This window comes from Polypterus senegalus, chromosome 4, assembly GCF_016835505.1.
Source record: "Polypterus senegalus isolate Bchr_013 chromosome 4, ASM1683550v1, whole genome shotgun sequence".
Lineage (NCBI taxonomy): Eukaryota > Metazoa > Chordata > Cladistia > Polypteriformes > Polypteridae > Polypterus > Polypterus senegalus.
In genome coordinates, this window is record NC_053157.1 from 26405261 (window position 1) to 26428431 (window position 23171).

General features: G+C 35.9%; 1 protein-coding gene across 4 annotated transcripts in view; it reads right to left on the reverse strand.

The window, feature by feature from the left end:
* The window catches only part of slc20a2 (solute carrier family 20 member 2), a 127561-nt gene that overhangs the window by 25377 nt on the left and 79013 nt on the right, over positions 1 to 23171 (reverse strand). For 2 of the 4 annotated variants that reach the window (XM_039750365.1, XM_039750366.1), the window contains exon 2: positions 5801 to 6363. In XM_039750365.1, coding sequence (XP_039606299.1) covers positions 5801 to 6089 — 289 coding nt within the window. In that variant the 5' untranslated portion in view covers positions 6090 to 6363. Of the gene's footprint in view, positions 1 to 5800; positions 6364 to 12746; positions 13031 to 23171 lie in introns of those variants that run through there. The other 2 variants (XM_039750367.1, XM_039750363.1) reach the window with 2 other exon arrangements.

The window sequence follows — 23171 nt, forward strand, 5'->3', positions numbered from 1 at the left end:
TCCCTATTATTATTTCCTTACAGCTTTCATTAATATTTTTTCTTTGCCAAATAAACTTCTTTAGAATGGGGAACGACCCATGGACTTTTCTTCCATGCCCCTCTCACCCTAGCTGTCACTGCCATGCCCACACCTCCATTACACTTAAGTAGCATAACTTCCCTTCTTTTCCAAAACCACTCCATTGATGGTATGCAAATTTAATCTTACAAACACTAGAACTACTCGTACATGTTCTTTAAATAATTGTTGCACTTGCTGCCTACAGAGTACCATTCACAACACATCTTTTATGCAATTACTTAAAACGACCTGTGCCTTGAACTGTGGTTCTCACAACACAGCCATATACCCAAGTAATCTATACTCCTACCCTTAACCTCTAGCCATAAACTTTGTATTTTCCTGCATTTCCCTTGAAGCTTTTTGCTTCCAAATCCACTTTGATATGTTGCTAACAATTCCAGATCATCTGTGTACAACAGCTCCCATGGCAATCCTTTACACAGTTATCTAGTTAAAGCACCTCCATTGTTATAATGAAAAGGAAGAGACTTCAAACAGAACCCTTAGTGCAGCCCCAACGTAACCTCACAATTTTTACTTTTCCCACCTGCTCTCCTGACTGCCAGTTAAGCTTCCTTCTACATTGACAATACCACAAGCACTAACCATTCATTCCTACTTACCTTAATGCCCTCAGCACCACCACTTGTCTTGGTACCCTGTCAAACACCTTCTCCACATATACAAATGCATAATGTACTTTCTTTCCACTGACCTAATGCTTTACCTATATTTGCTTAAGAACATGCAAACTGCATGAAAACTGCATCTATATTCTCTCTCCCATAATTGAAACAAAGTTGTTTCTTGCTAACCTGCACCCGACATCTTGATTCTTTTCTCTAATACTCTTTCACCACTTTTATTACCTGCTCCAAAAGCTTGTTTAATTCGTGTGACCCACAATCCAATGGATCACCTTTTACTCTGGATTCAAAAATGAGCACACTTTCCAGTCTTCAAGAAACCTTCCCAGCACACACACACGCACACATGTTGCAGTACCATATACATGTACTTATTCTAGATATTCTTAATCTTAAGTTCTTGTCATTATTTCTCAAAAAGTACAGACCTTTTGCCATCTGCTTTTTCATCCTGAACATTGTGGCAGATGGCCAGGGACCTTGCCCCACTGGGATACCTGGATCAGGGAAGCACTGGGAGAGGGGCAATATCTTCCTTGGGCGCAAGAGGGCAGCCCCCCTGATTTTCATCAAGGGCCCAACCAAGGGGCTGCCTGGATGGATCCTGAGCCGTGGAGGACAGCACTTCTCAACCACACCAGGAAGTGCTGCCGGAAGACCATTACCGAGCACCTGGAGCACATCTGGGGCATGATAAAAGGGGCCACCTCACTCCCTTCCAGAAGCCAGAGTTGGGAGGAAGAAGACCGAGCTTGCGATGGAGGAGTGCAGGTGGCCGAAGAGAGACGTAGGACTGAGCATTAGTATGTGAGTCACTGGAGCCATTGTGGTGAAGGCTGAAAATAAACTGTGTGCTGTGAACTTGGGTGTCATGTCTGTCTGTGGCCGGGCTAGCTTCTTACAACATATTCGTATTCCATTCCTCAGTCTCGGTCTCCTTATTGACTGCTTAGTCTCCTACTGCTTTTGCTTTCTGCTACTCCTTATAGCATCTCATATCCTCATTTTTCTATCTCTAACTCAGCATTCAATCACCAGGTTAACTTGTGTCTCTACAGCAAGTCTATCAAATTGCTGACATCTTCTGCAGTCCTCTTCCCCCTGACAATTTCTTCACCATTGTCCACTTGCCATCAACACACATGATGCTTCTAAAACCTCACTTCCTCTTGCTACCAATATCTAAGCAAATTTACTTCTCATACACTCCTCTTTCAGTGTCTAGACGTTCAATCCTGGTACATGCTTCCTCTTACTTTTGTTTAAAAAAACCGAGTGATTCTATTATACTCACAGTTATCCAATGATCATCTTCATATTTTCCACCATGCCTGATCACCAAGAAATTTTGTACATGCTTCTTACACCACTGGATACAAAAGTTACCAAATTGTTCTCTTCCTTTTTCAACATGATATTGCATATAACCAACTCCATTACATCATCAAACTCCAAAATCCTCTTGCCCTTACCATTCTTAGTACCGAAGCTAAATTACCCACGGACTCCCTCATAATCATAAGCACTAGATCCTATCTGTCTATTTAGGTTTCCAAACAGTACAATCGCTTTCCCCAGGGGCACCCCAGTTGTCATCAATATCAATTTAAAACAAACTACACCTTTGCCTTTGTCACTTCTGCCACCCTACTGAGCATATACTGAAACTATACTCATCTGCTGTTCATCAACAATCACTTAAACAACTCTAACTTGCTCATTCATGTTCTTCACTTTGCCTATTATTCAGACACAAATGCAGCAACCCCAGCACTGCTAGCTCTTCTCCTCTCTGAGTTGTCACTTCCATCAACTTGCCTCAAAACTCTTTTTTCTCTTTGTCACTTCTGACAGCATGTAAAGAATATTCAGGGACTATATTCATCTATTGTTTATCATTAACCTTCTTAACACCTAAAATATATTCAACCTCTTCACCTCCATCACTTTGCCAGCATTTTTCTGACACACACACCCACCCACCCGAATGATACTATTAACGGTCCTAAAACCTACTGTCCTACTCCCACTAAGCATTACTGCACCTTTACCTTTCCATCTCATTTTCTGTAACATGCACACATCTATGCGCCTTCTGTTTAGCAGCTCTACCATTGATTTTGCCATCATGCTACTTAATATTCCAAGTTGCAATCCTTACACTGTCTTCATAACACCTCTTAATCACGGATACTCTTTTGCTTGTCTTGCTATCAAAATGTGCATCCATAAATCAGACATTCATCAACTGCATTTCAGCAAGCTTACCCAAGTTACAGCCTGCGGCCAGCAAGTGGGGGAACCCACCAGGTACTATGGAGAGTAAACCTAGGTTTTGTATCACTCTTCAGAGGAGTTACTGGAGCAGACATTTTTAAGACCAGAAACCTTTCTTGATGCCCATCATTTGATTGTCTTTTACAACAAAGAAAAGGAGAATTGACTGCATTTAAACCCAGTGTCAAACAGGTAAATAATTTCCTGCATTACTGCCTTACAAATTCTAACAGCAATCCAGACAAATAATAAAAATATATTAAAATTACAAACTTCAATTTTCTTGCAAAGATGAATTCACAATAAACATGTTCAAATTTTCATTTAATTACAAGGTCAAAATTATTTTCTTTTCTTCTGAATAATCGCCTAATATACCCTAACCTTACAAACAGCTATATTAAAATATGCCCCAAGTAATACTATCATAGTGATTATCTGTATCCCACATACAGTGGTTTTGAGAAATTTAATTCTTTCATTAAACTAAAGTTTCAGAATTCCCTGGATACATGTGGACACCAATATGTTAATAGATTAAGAATATGGAGTTTTTATCAAAATCAGTTGGCTCACATGCAAATTGGCAGACCCATGCCAAGGCCCAATGAAAAGAACCACAGTTGTGCAATACTGGACACCCGTTTCTCTATCACTGTCAGATTTACCTCTAAAATTTAATTTAGTGTACATAAATACTGAAAAAACAGAAAAAAGTGTGTATAAAGAAGCATCAAATAGATGTAGACCACAGGGATACCAATACTGTAATTTTATTTTCCTACTCTGGAGAGTACATGTCTATTGATCTTTCTGCAGAGCCAAAGTGAAAATATCTTCACCAAAGAGGTTTATCATTTTAGTTTCTTTGGTAGATTTGTGTTTTTCCAGCATGTCATAGTCTTCAGCTTCTTCATAGAGATCTTTATGAATCCAGTTTAAGTGTGTTTTGAAATTTGTCTTGTTCTTTTCCTTTAAGTGAGGTCCATAAACCTGACTGCCACACAGCTAATTTTATGCACTTGCTATTATTGCCAGAGTTGTACTTCAAGTACTCCCAGACAATTCTTTGTTGTCTGTCCACGTTCAAGAACATGTTCTGTCTAGGCATCTGACAACAACCATACTCATTAGGCTACATATAGTGCTTAATGAACAAAGAGCTACAGTCAACAGGAGTGTTCCCTTTAAGAACTTGTTTAGAGTGAGCAAAACAATTTCTACTTGAGTAAAAAGAGTAAAAAAATTCAATTACATTACCCTGTGAGCACTACTTATTCTTATACAATTATCCATTCATATATAATCTATAATTTTTATGCATTACAGATTACACAAAGTGGCAAATTTAAACAGATTCGGTACTTGCAAAAATGACTACCAGCCAAAAATGTATTTCATTTTTATAACAATTAATGTATGAATCATCCATTCCTTTATGATCTAATCTGCATATTCTATCACAGCCAAATCTGACAAAATTATGGCCAAGGCAGAATTAAAACCAGAACCAAAAAAGTTGGTTTTCAAAAATGAAAAAAATGATACAAGAAAAAAAACCTGTAAAAACTGACCAAATGCTTTTATCTACCTACAAAGAGCATAGAGAAGAAAGTGTTTAGTTGTACTTTAAATGGAGTCTGATGAGTGGGGATTGGAGACAATGATGTAATCCAGAAAAATCCACATTGCATTTTTGTTTTTTTTTTCCCAGAAAGCTTTTCTTGCTATGCAGTCTTCAAGTCTTTCGCATATTATTGTGGTCTAAAGAAGAATTTTCAGAATATTCTTGTTGATACAAATTTTGAAAACTTGATGTTTTAACTGCACACCCATAAACGTAACCGACACTCCACAAGATATCTGACTACTTTTTCAGTCCATTCTCTGTGTGCCTTCCCTCTTCTCCACCTGCCATTCGTACAAATGTGTCCTGCATAAGAGGGACCTTCCTGACTATGGCTCTACGTAGTCTATGGGCAAAAGCCCAGGCTTTTAGATAAGTATAAACCATTCCTATCTGCATTCTCTTCTGCTACTACCAACACCAATTATGTTGTGCCCAATGTGTCCTGCCATCTCTGGGACACTACTGATTCAACAGATTCAGCTCAGGTCAGATATTAGGATTTTCTTTTTCAAACTGGGGTTAGTGCATTTCTCAAAATATTTGGTGTTTAAGCTTTGCTTCAGTTTAACTTACAAACCAAAATAACTTTAAAGCAAAATAACACTGAACTATGCACAAATAACATTTGCAACGTGTGGAGATTATGGAGATTCTTGTGTTCTACTGGAAAATGTTGTGAATTGAAATTTAAGTTGTGTGCATATGCACATATGAGCACCTCAAAGGGAATCTAGCCAATAACAAACTGCAAAAGTATGTCAGCAATTGGTGTACTGAAAGAACAAAAAAAAAAAAAAAGCCTACCAATTTTTTCTTTTTTTAAATTTCACCTACTTTAGTATGCAGCCTTTATTTCCATTGACTTTAGCTTCCTTATTTTCTCATTACATAAAATGCTTTTTTACATTTATACGTTTTATTTATCTACAAATTAAAAATTTTAAATTGGTGATTTTTGCATTCAATTTTGTGAAAGTTCAAGTTTAAGGGTCCAAAGTACCTTTTAGCATTTGCCAACAAGTTCTTGGTTTCTAAATAATTACAAATACTAACAAATGATCAAATAAGAACTTTATATATTTAGAACTGTTCACTATAACAAACCTTTACTGAAAAATAACAATAATGCAAATAAAATTACTTGTACCATTTCAATCTAAAGAAAAGGTTATTTACTTACCAACCATTGCACTGACTTCTCCGGCCATTAAAACTTCTACAGAGTTGTTGTAAAGGTTAACGTCTATAATGCCTTTTCGTATGGTCTCTCCCACCTTGGCGCCTAGCAGCACTGAACCAAGGGTCTCAAATATTGAAGCTAGGATGCAAGCCTGACGTAGACTAACTACCCCTGAGCCCACAGCTGTCCCAAATGAATTAGCCACATCATTAGCACCCACTGAAAAGGCTAGAACAAAGGCAATGATGAAGCCCAGGATTACCATCCACAAGTAATGATCCATCTCCATCTTGAAGTGCAAAATTAAAAAGGAAATAAATAATCAATTAATGAAAAAAATAAGATATCTAGCTTAATGATTTAAGATGACTGGTATGTGTAAACAAGGATTTATTCTTCTTCCCCCGATTTAACAAAGTGCTCTGTAGTGTTCAAGGGGAGGGAAGAGGCTGCTAACTGATAGTTTTCAGCAGACTGTCACAGAAGTTCGTTTCAAATGTGGCAAGAGGCAAGAGGAGTTCCATAGTTTGCTCCCAAAACGTTATGACCAAAATGTCTCCTTCCTAAAAGAAAAAGAAGAAAAAACAAAATAAGTGCCTGCAATGTGTTTTTGCTTAAGATATATTGTTTTTAAATAATGAACAGTGTTGTGAACATGCAAAAATGTTGTAGCACCATAATGAGACATTTCAAACAATACTCACTAAAATGGAGACACACAGGTAACTGAAAAAAATAAAGGAAACACCACTGTCAACCCCCTTAAATGAGAGCTGCTTCACGATAAGCTGGACAGTTTTAGCGTACCTTACATGTGTCTGCAATTGCATTCAAGGCATGTGACACCACTTTTTAATTTAAAAAAAGAAGAAGTTACCATTTGGATGATGCTATTAGAAAATGGATCCAGTTGGTTCTCTAAAACTTTACAAAACTGTATGTATGTATGTATGTATGTATGTATGTATGTGTGGGGTTTATGCACCACAACTATTCCAGTGTATCCCTCTCTAGTCTTAACAAGCCTCCTGCTTATTAAGTCTCCTGCATGTCTGTTTACCCTTGTATCTTTAATCAACTTCTAGTGGTTGATGAGGTCTTTGCTCTGACTTTTATATTTCTTTGCTTATGTCAAACCAAAGAAGCCACGTACAACTATTTTGTTACTTGAGTACACGTTTCAGCCATTTGTACTGTACTTGAGTAAATTTTATTCAGAGCCATTTTTAGTTTTATCCCACTACATTCTGAAGTCAAACAGCATAATTTTTACTTTGCTGCGTTTCCCAAAAAGTTCTTGTTAGACGTTGCACAGACCAAACTACAGGTATTATAAATTCATGAAATAGACTTATCAGGTGTGTTGTTAACTTAGTATACTTCAGCACTGGTCAGACAAAGGCAATAGAATGTGATAGATTATTCAAAAATAAAAAACACCAAGCATATCTTCCGCCACTCATTTTATAGGTTACTTCCATCCTTCCTGCTAGCTGTTAAAGTCTAGAAACTGCAAGTGCATCCTCCCCAAGATTGTATTTGAGCACCATGTCCAAAATTCTTACATGCAAAGGCGATTTGTTTATAATGCAGTGTCATCTGTGTTTGCAATCACCAAAAAAAAAAAAAAAACTATTCTTTCAAGAATTTTCCTTAAAAATTTAAAGCAACATGTTGAGGTAAGCTTTTTTCCTCTTCTTCTAAAGAGCCACCTACGTCCAAAAAAGCAGTGTCTTTGCAAACTTATGCAAACTAGACTTTATGGGCACAAGTAATATTTTGAGACAAGTTATACAGTGTCTGACCATACACACAATATTTCAGTGGATTATTAAAAATTTAGAGCGAGTCTGGCTGTAAAAGTTGCTGGTTAAATAGGGAAGGCAGATTTGGGATTCAATTGAGATCTTATGGCTGGTGAAGAGAGTGTTTGTGAATTTCCCCTTGGGATTAATAAAGTATCTATCTATCTATCTATCTATCTAAATGGTACAAACAAGGTGATGTTGTCTTGCTTTCCCTTTCATTATTCAAGTGGTAATAAAGATACAGAAGTCAAAATTACAAAACACTAGAATATTGACTGACTCGGAAAAGAACCCAAGTAAGCATCGCACATTATAAGACAAGTCAGGGTACAGAGATCACACAGCAGGTAGCATGCAACCAAATTACATAAAGCAATAAACTCCAAAATGTTTTCTCTAATGAAATATTAAACACGCAAACTGAAAATAATAATAATATTTTAATAATTTGTTAAAAAGCAAAAATAAACATTTAGAGATTTGGAAAGTATTTTTACCCTTTATAATGCACAGGTACAGTGATTACCTTACCAACATACCCAATTTGTCGATTGTCCTCACCTGTGAAAGAAATGGGTGAATTGTCTGTTCTCAATTAATTTATGAGGATAAATCCCTCCCTTTCACTGATGTTCTAACAGTCTGTCAGAGATTTTCCATAAAGAAAGCCAAAATGAAGAACAAAAGCACAGATCTGGGGAAGGGCACAACACTACAAAAACACTGAACATACTTCAGAGCTCAGTGCTGTTTGTCATACAGAAGTGGGAAAAAAAGGAAACTATAGCTAGACTGCCTAGGTCAGGCACTTGTCAGAGAGGCTAATGTGATGCCAACTGTCACTCTGACTGATATGCAGAAGTCATTGACTGTTTGGAAAGGAGGTTCAGCATCCCGGGCATTGCACAAAAAAACGGCTTTTATTTAGAAGTGGCAAGGAAGACCATCTGGCAGGGGAAAAAAAACTTCTTACCTGTAAAGAATTTGTAAAAAACTAACTTGGAAGATACTGCAAAGATGTGACAGAAAATCTTGCGGTCTGATGAGACTAAAGTGGAAAATTTTGGCTGTATGTGTGATGTAAATCTAGCACTACAAGTCAGCCAGGTAACACAACCTGCACTGTAAAAATTAGTGAGGTGGCAGCAGCATCATATTGTAAGGATGCTATTCACAACAGAGACTGGTTATCTGGTCATGTCTGATGGGAAGATGAAAGCTGCACAGATTATGGAAGAAAACCTGGCCCCCTCTGCTAGAAAGCCTAAACTGTGGAAATATGTGTCTGAACAGGAAATTGACCCAAAATACACTACTAGAACAACAATGGAGTGGCCTGACATAGAGAAACCTGACTGGCCTAGTCAGATTCCAGTCCTTAACTCTGTAAAACTTCTAAGCTGTGACCTAAAAGGTAGGTGTTCACCATAGCTTTCCAATTAATCAAGATCTTTACAAAGACTACTTGCAAAACGTGGTTCAAGAAACTACTGTCGAGAGGCAATAAATACTTAAAATTTGTTCATATTTAAGTTTAGGATTTTTTATGTTTTACACTATTTTCTATTTTGGCCAAAACTGTGAAAAAGATTACCCAGATTACGGTAATGATCTTTGTTTATATAAATAAAAAAAAAATAAAAAAAAGGGAAGGGCTGAATACTTCTTCATGTCACTATATATAAAAATAACATAAACCTGTCTATTTAAGCTGCAGTATTTAACTTTCTTTGCTAGACACCATTAGCTACAGTCCATTAGTTATTCATTCTATAGAGCTTTACAAACAATGCCCACTCTTTATCAACAGAAAACAACTGCTTCTGAGTTTTACAATCTACAAATTGTTTGACTTTGATTCCTTAACCAAATTTCATAGTCTGAGATCCAAAACATAAAATAAAATCCAATAAACTGCAGCAAATATTGGCAGCAATTCTACCAAAAAGTTACATTTAAAGAGTTCTTTCACTTTATTATAAGAAAACTACAACCTGGAATCTTCAATGCGATGAGTCAACTAATGATGCTGATGTTGATGACAAAGACAGCATTGAAAGAAAAAAGAAGGAAAGAAAAAAAAAAAAAAATCACACAAAAACACTGACTGCACAGCAGAAAAAAAAAGCGTGTGTTACCCAGAATTAATCATCCTGAAATGTACAGCAAGAAGTACTTTGTTGGCAGAAAGGAAGATAAATTGGTTATGGTAGCAACAGCTACACAATCAGTCTTTTAATCTCAATGAATTTTAAATGATATGACATTGATTGTAAGTTAAGGTAAGGATTCTAATCCAACAGGACAAAAGCAAAAAACCATATAATATTTACGAGGAGTCTGTATAAAAAGGGAAACATATCAGACCCCTAAAAAGAGCTAATATACAGATAGAAGCCGTAGAAATTAAACTGAACTACAAAGTTGCCGTAAATATTTGGGCTAATTCTTTACAATGCCCTCCTTATAAGATGCTACATAACTGTTGGTTAACTTTAATTACTTTGAAATATAACAAAATTAAAAAGTTACACAGGATTAAAACACACACACACAGAATGCCTTTAATTTGGCAATTTTTTTCTGACGTACAGATAGTGTACAGAATTTTGTAAGCTGATTGTACAATCTAATGAATCGATTTATTTGTAGACTTTTGAATGCCTATTAGATGTCATGAACTAGCAGTATTAACACTTATGATCATTTTAAAGCATTCCATTAGCAGTAATGGAGCCATACTAATACCTAGAAAGAGAACATTAATTGAAATAAAATTTGGATTAAAGAGAAATTAGTTAAGACATCTGAGGTGACATTCTGATGAAACATTTGATAATACAATTTGAAATCATTCATTCTCTACTTCTCGTGACAGACCTATATAAAGTGAAAAGTGTTTCTCAGATTCGGTCAAACTCTCTACACAGCTCCTCTGATGTATACAATCATTCCAAGTACTGCATCAGGAATATGCTTTGTCCATCTAACAATAATGTGAAACAAGTAGTACATATAAATGTAGTTAGTACCAAACCTCAACCCCACTTTATGTGACATTACAGTAGAATATACTTGTTTCATAGTAACTGCAATACTAAACATATTAATTACTATACTTTTGTGTAAATTACCATTATCACAGCTAAGAGAAACTTTTTGAACACTTGTAAGACTGACTAGAGCTAATAAGTGTAACTCATAATTGACATTTATGGGCTTAACTATAAAATAAATCAAAGAACACAGTTGACAGATCATGCCAGAAGTTCACCAAGAAATATTTTTGTCAGATTTTGACCAGTTATCTTTTACAGAAATGTCGCAGACTTCTTCAGTCTTATTATTACTGTACCTTCAAGTTGTCATTTCTCTTAATCAGGGCACGACCATGGGAAAACCGGAGTCCAAGCCACAATCCCTGGACAGGGCACCAGTTAGATCATCACAGAATGAACAACCATTCACAAACGCACACTAGGGCCAGTTTAGCCACAGCAATTTAACTAACCTGCATGTATTTGAACTGTGGGAGGAAGACCTCATGGACACAGCAAGAACATGCAAACTACATGCTGAGAACACCTGGGACATGAACTTCAGTTTCCTCATTTTGAGACAGTAGCACTACTACCACTGGACCACCTCTACAAAATGTTTATTTAAAATAATCACATAGTTCAACCTTAGCTTTGTGAATGAATATATTATGTACAGTACTGTACATGAGCACTGTGAATTTTTAAAGCCAAGTCTCCGGTTGTTTCAGTTTTTGGGGTAACAAAGGTAACTTATACATTCACCAAAATCACCATAAACATGTACAGTACAGTATATCAATGAAGTGAAACAGTCAAGGTCACGCCTGCCTAAGCCAGATTTCTGTGAGTTTACATGTTTTCTTGCAATGATCTTGCAAGCTTTTCCAGTTGTTATAGGCTCCTCCTTCTTTATCATGCTATGCCATTGTTCACCATAGAACTGTTGGTGCCCTGCATCTTTGTACATTCCATCTTGTCACTAGAACATTCCTGGACAATAGAATAAATATTAAATTATATAAGGTGTTTTCATATCTTAGCTGTTCTGCTTACAGTATATCCTTAAGAAATCGGCTTAGATATTACTTTTTATTCTCTAAAATGCACTACTACTATTAAAAATAAAAACAGTTCCCCTCATAAGCAACTATGAAGACAATCAATTCCCCGAAGCATTTTCTACCATCAGTATCTACTTAACACTTTTCAAACCTGCATTTTGAACACTCATTTAAAAGTTTTACTGAGAATTAAACATTACTATATTACATTCTGTAATTATTATCCAGGTGATGCTATGTTGTATAAGGAATTACTACAACATGCATTTAGAACAAACAATCCATTATATTTCTTACAGGTGCTCTAAACTTTAATCAGAGTACTTAATCTAAAGCAATACATACTTCAAAATAACTTTCATTCCAACTCAGAAAGAACATATTAGCTTTACAAAGTACGTTTTACAGAGCCCCTTCCAAAATCTACATCTTGACTCTTTTAGCGTATGTCACGGAGCTTGGCACCTTTCTGATTATACACTTGAATAATCTTTGGAATAACTTTCAATCGACTGAGGTTTTTAAAATGTTCAAGGCAAGTATTTGCATTCAATGAACAAAAATCTAATTGACTGAAAGGCTTTCCTATTTCATTTCTCAAAAGTGGTGCATGTCATGCGTTAGTTTCCTTTGTCTAATTTTAATTTCAGCACGCAGCAGTGCTTTCAACCTGACAATCTAATTAACAAAACAAGTTGCTTGAGACAAACTGAAACAAAATAACTATGCCTAAGGAGACAGAAGAGATGATCTGATAATTAACTCATTAAAAGTCTTACTATATCATCTGCATAGTTTAAAATGTCATGGTTGACCTGCATCAAAATTACAATACAAATGAACCCAGTATAACAGAGCTCTACCAGAATAAGGCATAAAATGTATCCAAGGCAAATTGAACACTGTAATATATTTAATGCTTATGTATAAGCAAGGCAGATTTTGTTGATTCTGACTCATACTGAGACATGCAAGAAAAAATAGGAAAATAATCAGAATTATAAAGTTATCCAAGGAAAAAACAATAGTGAATTACCTGTGATTAGTGTTATGAAATCCCCTATAATGTATGAAACATCAGAGCTCATTTAAGAAGCTCAATCAAAAGTAGCCTCTGTCAGACCTTAGCCTGTATCCTTTATAGACCTGAAGGACTTCTTCAATCTTCCAAAGTGCAAACCCAAATCAGGAGAATTATAAAGGAAAAGATTTCATTCTATCTATGCACCAAAGCCAAGCATTCAAAAAGACATACAAAAAATGCTGAAAGAAGAAGAAGAAGAAGCAGCAAAGAGCTTCCTTATGGTAGAACAAGCACTGAAATTGATTAATTAGAAAGGAGCCCTGCACTGCCTCTTAAAGGAAAAGCCCTGCAGTGAGGTGGGCAAAGAGGGAGTAGCACTTCAGAGCATCACTGAGTGACTAACCAATAAAACTGCGTTCTCTCTCTCTCTCTTGCTTGTCTCTATGTCACACACATTACTGTACGCACACAGACACTGCAGGAGGAGGGTTGCAGGCAATGAAGGTTTACCTTATTGCACAAGTACTGGCAACATCCACCACAAAGTGAGAGTATGGACATAACAAGCATATGCTTGATTAGAAGTGCTCACAATGTAATTTTCTAAATAACCCCCTGATTATAACAAATGTGTAAACTATGGTTATCTCTCTCACATGATTTCCATTCTTTTTCCCTCCCCCACTGGGTGGTTTCTGAAAATTATACATAAAAAAAACAAGTGGTTAACTTTCTCAACTTATTTCAATTGGGGGCAAGACACACACACACACACAGATATATCAAACATATAATTTAACACAGGGCACTATTTCAAATGAAAATAAACTAAGGACAAAATCGAACATTTTTAATGTCTTTTGGACAGACTGTTCTTACTGACCACCATATCTGAAAAACAAAATTAGAGCTTTTGAAAGCTGTTCATTTTGACATACACAGTATAATAAAGATAATTTGAAAAATACAAATTTCCTAAAAGTACAACAATAAATAACTTACAAATGGTATCATTTAAATACTGGAATACCAGGGGGGAAAAAACACACACACACACACACACACACACACACACACACACAAACACACACACAACAACACAATGGCACTGGTCTGGTCTCTTTCTAAATTTTGCATCTAGACTGCAAGGCACTACTCAGTGGTTTTACTGATTTCAACTAAGGAATGTATTTCATACAAAAAATTTATGACCTGAGGTTTATAACTAAACTACAGCCTGTCAGTGTCAAGATGGCATTCAGTGGCAGGGACTATAAATGCATTTTCCTGAGGGAGTCACACTGGCACTGTGGCTACCATTGCTGTCTCCCACACACTGCGTCCTGGGGTTTAAATCACGTACCTGGCTATTGTCTATGTGGAGAATCCCCTTTTTTGGGCTGTTTCTTGCCATGTGTTACTGTAAATGCTGCTAGTATATGTTTCAACCCTCTACAACCCTGAATTCCATGAAAAGGATTTGACAATATTATGCTTATGTGACCAATTGTGCTACACACACATAAAGGATACTAAAGAAAATAGCCACCTTAAAATAAAGCAAGTTCAGTGTTTGTACTGTATAATTACATGATTGAGTCCATCAGTTCATCCAATTACTAGGCCACCTTTTCCAGTGAAGGGCCAGGGCAAACTGGAGCCCTTTCCAGCACCAATATGGTCAAAGAAGGTGGTAACTAAACAAAAAGCCAGTTCTTCACAAATATACTCATAGCCACACAACCTCATACTCATAACAACATAATTTAAAATCAGAAATCTAATTAAATGAATGTGTGTGAATTGTGGGAAGAATGCTGATTAGTCAAATGACCCAACATCCACATATTGAGCTCATACATTGAATTACAGTTTCTGAGAGCAAATCAAAGGCTTTAGGCTACTGCTTACTGTTACACGAATAACAGCCCATAACCAAAGGAGTCTTAATATTAACTTCATATAATTGGACAGAGTAGCCTCACGTACCTCATGTCAGCCACATCTTTTTAGCTTAAGCCTTTGCATCAGGACTACACTGCACCAGCATTACTGAAGCAAATGATAGTTCTCAAATATTCACACAGTAGAGATCACTGCTACTATGGATCAGTGAATGAATCTGCATTGCCCAAAGATAATTTAGGAAACATCACACTAATGAATAAATCTATCTACTATATAGTAAAACACTAGGTTATCTTTGTCCAGTCCCTCAAAGGTATCTAAATGGTCAGTTTGGATTTGGCGACATGACGAAAGAGGGAGTGTGAGATGCACAAGGAGTAGTAAAGGCGTATGAGGCATGCTGAGAGATTCATCTTCAAAGACGACACGTATAAAATGAGACAGTAGTGCTTCAAAAATAAATAACAGAGTCTGACAAGCAGGCTTTATGGGAACATGCTTGAGAGAGGGTGCACCAGTCAAGAGATGTTCACAAATGGAAATACAGAACAGAGAAAATGCATTGATGGTACACAGTGCAAGAGATTGCAAATAATTTTCTAAATTATTCTATTACCTGTCTTCAAGTAGGTACCATGACAGGTACAGTACAGTCAAAATCACCAACACAGCAAGTACTCAACCCCAGTTAATGTTTTTTTATGATGTAAATCTAGAAATGTCCCATGAAAAATCCAAGTATAATATGTACTGTGAAAATACTGCATTAAAAAAAAACATATACACTTTTGGATTTTTTTTTTTTTTTAAAGAAGTTAAAATTTATTTTGAAACAATACAAATACAACATCACCTCTCCATGAAATAGTTTGTATTGGCTAAATCTTTAAAACTTTCAATGCAAAAGGGGGCTTGAGGATTTTTGTGATAATTTACAGAACATCTGATATTTATGCTATTGTCATTGGTAAAATAAATGTACTTATTTTTCTAAGAAGCCAAATTTCCTTAAGTGAAAACATTTTTTTAACAATCTGTGTAAAGTATTTTGGGGGACACCCACCATTTTTTATAGTGGAAGAGAAAGCTGAAAGCTGCTTGTAAAGCTACTTTATCTGAATCATGAAAAAACCTTTTCTTCTCTATGTGCGCATATAAGATTAGGTTGAATTAAAAAAGAAAATCACTATCAGCTATAACTGATTGCTTAATATCTATTCAAAGCCAGTGTTATTAGGCATTTTCTTATAGATGATTCATTTTTCAACATAATTCATGTTTTTGTTTTTTTTGCTAATAACATTTATGAAGGTTTTTCTATCTCTGAGAGAAACTAATTTTGTCCTGCATCTGCAAAAACTCTCCTCTAGTTGATTTCTTTACAACACACCATGGCAGCAGTTATCCACAATGGGCAACAATTTGTAGTCTCAGATGGCCAGATATGAAGACTATGGAGTGTATGGATTGAATCTACAGTTTTGTAAAGCAGCCTCTGCATTCCATATAGTGTGAGCACAGGCTGTGAAACTGAAGAGGGTCACAGGTTTTCTTAATAATTATCTTTGATTGATTACTGCAAATACCAAATAAATACCAAAGCTAATCAGTGCTTAACTGACTAGTTACATGGACCTTACAAGGTATAATAACCTACACTTATTAGCAACATAAAAACCTATGCATATGACCCTACTGGTATGTTTTATAACATTTTTTGCCCTAGTAGAATCTCTCGATTTCATTGTTTAGATCATTGCTTGTTATCTAGGTCAAAGTAAGGTATCCAGGATTTGCCTCTTTTTGAGAAATGCGTCTTAAATTTCTCTCTGAATTCATTAGCTTGTGATTCTCTTTGGAACCCTGAACACAGTAGATGCTTTCTTTCAAGAGTCAACTTTCTAGGAATCTAACTTGTTTAAATGTTCATGAAGAATGGACTGAATATCTCTACAGTGTCTGCTATCTCACACACTATTATATTTTGATTCTCCAGTACTATAAGCTCCACAGTGACAATAGTTTCCTTCTGTTGTCAATGTTGAAGTTTGGTTAGACCCTGGCTAATCTTTCAGAGATATTCTGCTATAATGAAATTCTGCAGCCCATTTACGACTATGGTATTGGAAGGTGGTCCCAACACATTCTGACTAGGCAATTATGAATTGGGGAAAAAAAAAAAAAAAAAAAGGCCTACTGTTTCTTAGCATTAGAAATTCCATTTTATCAGACTATTTAATTTGTCACCCATGTTGATTCAGTTCTGAAACAAGGAGGTAATCTATGGCCATGTACAAAACCAGTACTTCAGAATAACCCTTTTAGGTTCAGATTCATAGCTTTATGATCACCTATAGCATAAGCGGTGAACTTTTTTATAATTGGCTTATACAAATATAATTTCTAATTTAGGTGTAAACTCATTGATGCTCTGCTATTCCATTTGTAAAACAGTAACCTTAACACATTCTTAGGCAATAATGCACATAAACGGGTGAAAAATAAAAAACAAACAAAACAAATATGGAAAACATTACTATGTTTAAAACATACTGAGGGTACAAAACTGGATTAGGTCTATATATTGACATTTAGTACAGCATTACCATAGTTTCCCCTAACATTAGTGGGCAGGTCACCAAGTAATCCAAAGGCACTTACTCATTAATAAATCTGTATGAATTTTTGAAAGAGGCACACTGCCACCAAGTAGTCCATTGTATTTTTATGCTTACTTTCACAACAAATCTCCTGTTCTTATTCTAGTGTCAGGGTGAAAATTTATGAAACAATCTTTTAATTAGTCATGTACTACTACTTCCAGCTCCAGCAATTGGGCAGTGTTGAGATTATAACAACCACAATCTTAAATATAATGCCTTTCATCAAAAACTCACCACAAGTTGTTCTGAGCTATACATCTGTTTTAGGCAATAACCTTATCACCCTTTACCCCAAAAGCAAATATATCCCAGCAATTAGTTCCCCCTTCTCAATAATTCACATTGCAAAACAAACAACAGTGTTCGAACCTCCTACTTACTACACAAGTTAGAAAATGTATGTATTGTATAATATTCAGATGCATTTGAGGACTTTGTTTTGAAAGATTAGAGTATTTGTAATTTTTCTTAGCTTCACTTCTGTATTAAATATGTTATAACAATGAGTTATATTCAGAAATAATGGTAATGATAGAGTTGAACTGCATGCAATAGTACAGTACATCAAACACATGTTTTTGAATGACATTCTATTAAATTATGCATTTCAACACTGGCCCCAAACAGAATTTCTGTATGATGCCGCTTTAATCTTGAGTGTTGTGGAAAATGATCTGTATTCTATATTTATATACATATCTGCCTTGGGTAACAGAGGAGGTGACAGAAGATAGACAGAAGTCTTTCACTGTAATATTCAAGCAACAAATAAGATAGTAGTAGTTTCACTTACTTCTTCATGGCTGTGTCAACAGATGACTCACATACACAATACTGATAGGGTACAAATTATATAGCAATGAAGACATGAATTTAAAAAGCCACACTAAGTTTATTAGTCTGCTACACTACTGATGAGGGATACAAATCATTATTTGCAAGAATCCAACAATAATAGCTTCTAAGAAAGACTGTCTTAAAGTAGGCAAAATGTTTACCAGGCTAGGCATGGGATCATTTTTCCAGGAACTACAAATACATTACTACCAGTCTACAACATACACTGTGGCAGTCTTACTACTTATAAATATGTACTTTTACAGAACATTAAAAATAATATTTTTTTTATAAAAAAAAAAAAACAAAAAAAACGCTGTTCTTATCATTCCAGTTCCTCAAAGTATTTTTTAAATCACTGCTGAATAACCGAACAAATTAAAAATATGCAGTTGTTTTGTGTGTAGGTAACACTGCACTGGTCAACATAGTACACGGCTTGAAAACTCACACACATAGCAAAATATAAAAATGACAGTGGCATATACACTCTGTTCTCAGAATAACCACTCAGTTTCTATTCACAGGATGTTTCTAAATACAGCACAGAGTAGAGAAGTGAAAGGTCCCTGGCTCAAACTCAAATTCTTCACGTTAAAAAAATCTCCATATTTCAATCACATCGTCTTAGTCTGTTTAGGCTAATGCACTTCCACTTATACATTACATTCTACCCAGTGACATAACATCCAGGCACACTCCATGCTTCTAATTATTATTTTAATGTGGTGGGGACTGACCCTTGTGTGTGTTAATGAAACTTTGGGCTAACAACAAAAAAAAAAAGTTTTTTAAATTAACTGTTAAAAACCTGACTGACCACACAGGCAAAGCTGACAACCAGAAACTATAGTATGGTCAAATTTAGAAATTGAAAATGAATTGCCTATTGTATAGGAGGGTCACTTTAGTCAGTTTAACCATTTTTCCAATATAACCAGTAACAATAATGAGGCCAGTGATCTAAGCTCTACCTGCCTTTCCACTGAAAGTAAGAACTGTAAAGGAAGTCTAAACTGAAGAAGTCACAAATCAAAGGAAATCCACACAAGCAAGTAAGGGATTTTAAGTAGCAAGCAGGAACAAATACTTTGAGCATAAATTTTTCATCTGCGTAACGGAACAGGCAGTAAACCAATCTATGACGGCCATACAAGCACAGCTGTGTTGAGACATTCACAGGTCAGGGCAGATAGATGAAATTTTATTGTTGATTCCCGGAACTCTTGGTGTTGTAGGGGTTAGTTGAAGAAGCATAACGGAAACTAAAGTGGCAATGGTTTGTTTGCAAAAAAAAGCTTTTTGCCTTTTGTTTCAAAGGTCTTGCTCCAGAGACAGGCTCTGACCTGCTTCTTCTCCTTTTAAGGTATATCCAGTCTATATGCCGGTGGTCTTATTCTGCAGTCTCAGATTTAGCCTGGTAACTAATATGTGGACTTTCTCCAGAACTACACACAGTATTACAGTTGCCTTGATGGTTTTACATGAGATGATCTAGCTGGAAATCATTTAATCCCCACTAAGTCATAAAACAGATTTTATTTTGATATTATATACTGTATTTTACCAAAAAGAAAAAAAAAAACAAAACTCCAACATACAGAAGCCAGCTGTTTCGGTCTGGACATTTTTAATGTAGCCAGCCACAAACCCATATCTTCTAGGTTACAAAACATGCTCAAAGAGTTAAGCAGCTGCATCTGGGCAGGAGAGAAGAATATGCTTAATTTCTGCACACAGGACCTGCTTCTTAGCTACTGTGCTTCCTGGTCATTTAGGCCTTACCCTGTGTACAGCCCCACTGGACAGTGCTACACGAGCATATCGTGTTAAACAAATGACTCTTCACTTTAATCATGAGTGAAGGTGTCTGCGATTTTGATTTCTTGTTTGATTCTTCCAAATGCAGCTCAACGTCAACTTTTTTTTATTGTCATGTGACCATAGCATGGTTAAATTTTGTTCCAAATGTACCTGCCTCAGCAGTGCTTTATAGACCTGGGCTGAGCAGATGCTGTACCAGGTTGGCATACAGTCAAATTGTATGGACTCCTCCTTGGAAGTGTAGAAGACATTTAAAAGAGTATTACTGGTGAACCTTCTTGACTATATCCAGAATTAGTGATACTTCCTTCATAGAGGCATGGCCAAATGTTTTGGTTGGGTATGCTACATTAGGTGAACAGCTTCACAGGAGAACACCACTGACTGGCTAAGATTATGTAAAGTAGGATACAACCAAAAATTGCTGAAAAAACAGTCTAATGTGACAATGGCATTGTGTTTCATAAACAGTGAAAAATCAAAATATATACATCAATTGTTATTAAAGTTTGGATTTACTTAGACAAAGTAAGGATTTGAAGAGTACTGCAAGATGTTCATTTTGCCCAGATATGTAAAGCATACAACTGAAAAAGGATGTTACTTTCTCACATCACAATAACTCAGCAGACTTTCATGTCTGGTTATTGGTGATTACAGTCCAGAGGAATTACCAAGTATTTTTAACGCTAGATGGAAAGTTAACAAACTACATCAGAAAATAAATTGAAAAGCTACATCTTAAAGTTGTTTCCTTCCTTCCATCGATGAATGGATGGATAGATTTGCCTAAATTACCCATCAATCCATCTACCTACTTTCCAACCCATTTATTAAGTTCAGAGTCGTGGGGTTTAGATGTTAATCTGAGCGACGCTAGGCACAAGGTCAGAACCAACTGAAGATGGACAACAGTCAGTCAAAAGACAAACTCACAAAAACACTCGCACAGTCTTTGGGTGTAGAGAGGAAAAACAGAGTATCTGAAAGAAAAACCATATATTGAAAGAACATCCAAACTCGGAAACAGGCTCTACTCAGGCCAGAATGTAAATACAGTGCTCTGTAAGTGTGACACCACAGTGCTTACCATTAAATGTGCTGCTCCAGTTTAATTTAGCAACACCTGAAAAACTAACTTATTGTTAGATGTATATAATTACATGCATACAGATCATAAGTGGCAGCATGTCCAATCTCTGTAGTCTGTAAGTGGGATGCCACTTTCAACATCTCAAAAGTCATACATTTGACAATTGCACTGTAACCTGTCTTCACACATGGATCAGCTTTATGTGCTGAATCTTTGAGGAAGTGCTGCCAATCAAGAGGAGTTAATACACCTACAGTATATGAAAGGTGTGTCTAGTGAGGCATTTTAGGGAAAACTAAAAGCCATCTAGCCAAACGTTTACAACGCTGAACAATTTGCTTATGTACGCCTACAAGGTTTTGTGCAATGCTTTACAGTATGTGTCTCTCTTTTTTATATTCTCATGCATGTAATGTGGCACATTATTTAGATCGTCATTATGCCCTATGCTTTGGAAAAGTTGTTTCTAATTGTGTTGAACTTCATAACCAGGAAAAACTAAAACCACTTTTAAAAGTCCTATAAATGTAGTTGCAGCAAAAAAAGCAATATAACATCACAGACATAAAAATTATACAAGAGACACACAAGGGGTAGGTCAAAAAGCATATCTCAAAGTTAACATACAAACAAGGTGTGGGTTATAGCTGCAATATCCTAGCTTTGTAAGTTACTGGAAACATAGCTGTCTCGTGCTGTTGTTTTGAAGTTGTGCTCTAGGAACCTGTGCTTATGTCTCAATTACAGAGCCATCTAACCACTTTCTACTCCAGACCTTACCTAGTATCATTTTTATACATTGCGTTACTCCTCAAATAGCAGATCACATCCACTTTCTCCTTAATACGTAAACAGGAATTACCCAAGGAGCCCCATTGGAAAATATGAGATTATGAGACAAACTGGTACAATCTATTCAAAAGTAACTGAAACTGTACATTTTAAGAATACACTCCAGATGAGCTTTTTTTTTAATGTGATGACAAGGCAAGTAAAGTACTTCTGCAGCTCAGTCTTAACTAAGCACTAGACACAGACAACAGAATCAACACTTGACTAATCATGCCCAAATGTATACCTAGAATTTCTCACACACACACAAAAATGTGGTATTTAGAGATATAAGCCAATACATCAGTTTATTTACAGATGATATACAGTATATAGACAGCATAAAAATATACATTTCAATTGTTCAGAATGCAAAAAACAACTTTCAAACTAGGACCAAAGATGAAGGTATAACTGCAAGTTAAAGAAAAAAAATAAAAAATAAATAAATAAAATTATATTATATATATGTCTATGTTATGGCTGAATGAATGGCATTTTCTTCTTGTTAAAAAAACACAGTATGAATATAAACAGCATAAATTAACAGTTAACTATAAACAAATACTTTTCCTAGGAAATAAAAGTGCCAGAAGAGGTGTAATGTTGTAATATTTCCCCAATCGAGGGAGGTGCACTGCATTCTGACCGGCTGAAACACTTTAATCAGTAAGTGGACGTGTTAGGTGGTGTATTAAATTTCAGCTTTCAACCTCTGGCTGGGATTTAAATTCTTGTTTAATGTTCTTTTTGCTCAGCAAGTCTTTGATTTAAGTTAAATGTTATGTTTGTTTATTATTTGCATTATTCTTTATACTTGTGTTTTGTGGGTGCTTCCCCATGAGGTAGGGTCAGGTACCTATAAGAGCAATGGAAAGCCTCAGTGCTAACCACAGTCCCAAGTGATTCACTTAAATGGGGACTTCTTGTGCTTTGTGTATTACTGGATTTTGGACCTCTGTGCTGTGTAATTCGATTATTCTATGGACTTGTGATTTAGACTTACTCATCTTGAATTGCCATTGCCTTTTCAGACAATTCCTTTTTGCCTTTTGCGACTGTGCTGCTTCTTGTTACAGAGTATTTTTGTGAGGAGTAAATGGTTTTATTTATAAAGAATCTGTGTTCGTCCTTGTCACTAGCTAGGTTTGATGTTTTTTCCCCCTCTAGTGGGCATGTTTGGAAGTTTTTATGTGCTTTGGGAACTCTCAAGTTCATAACCATAAGTCAAAGGAACACTCAGAAAAGGTCAATAAGAGGAAAGATGAATTCTTGTCAAAG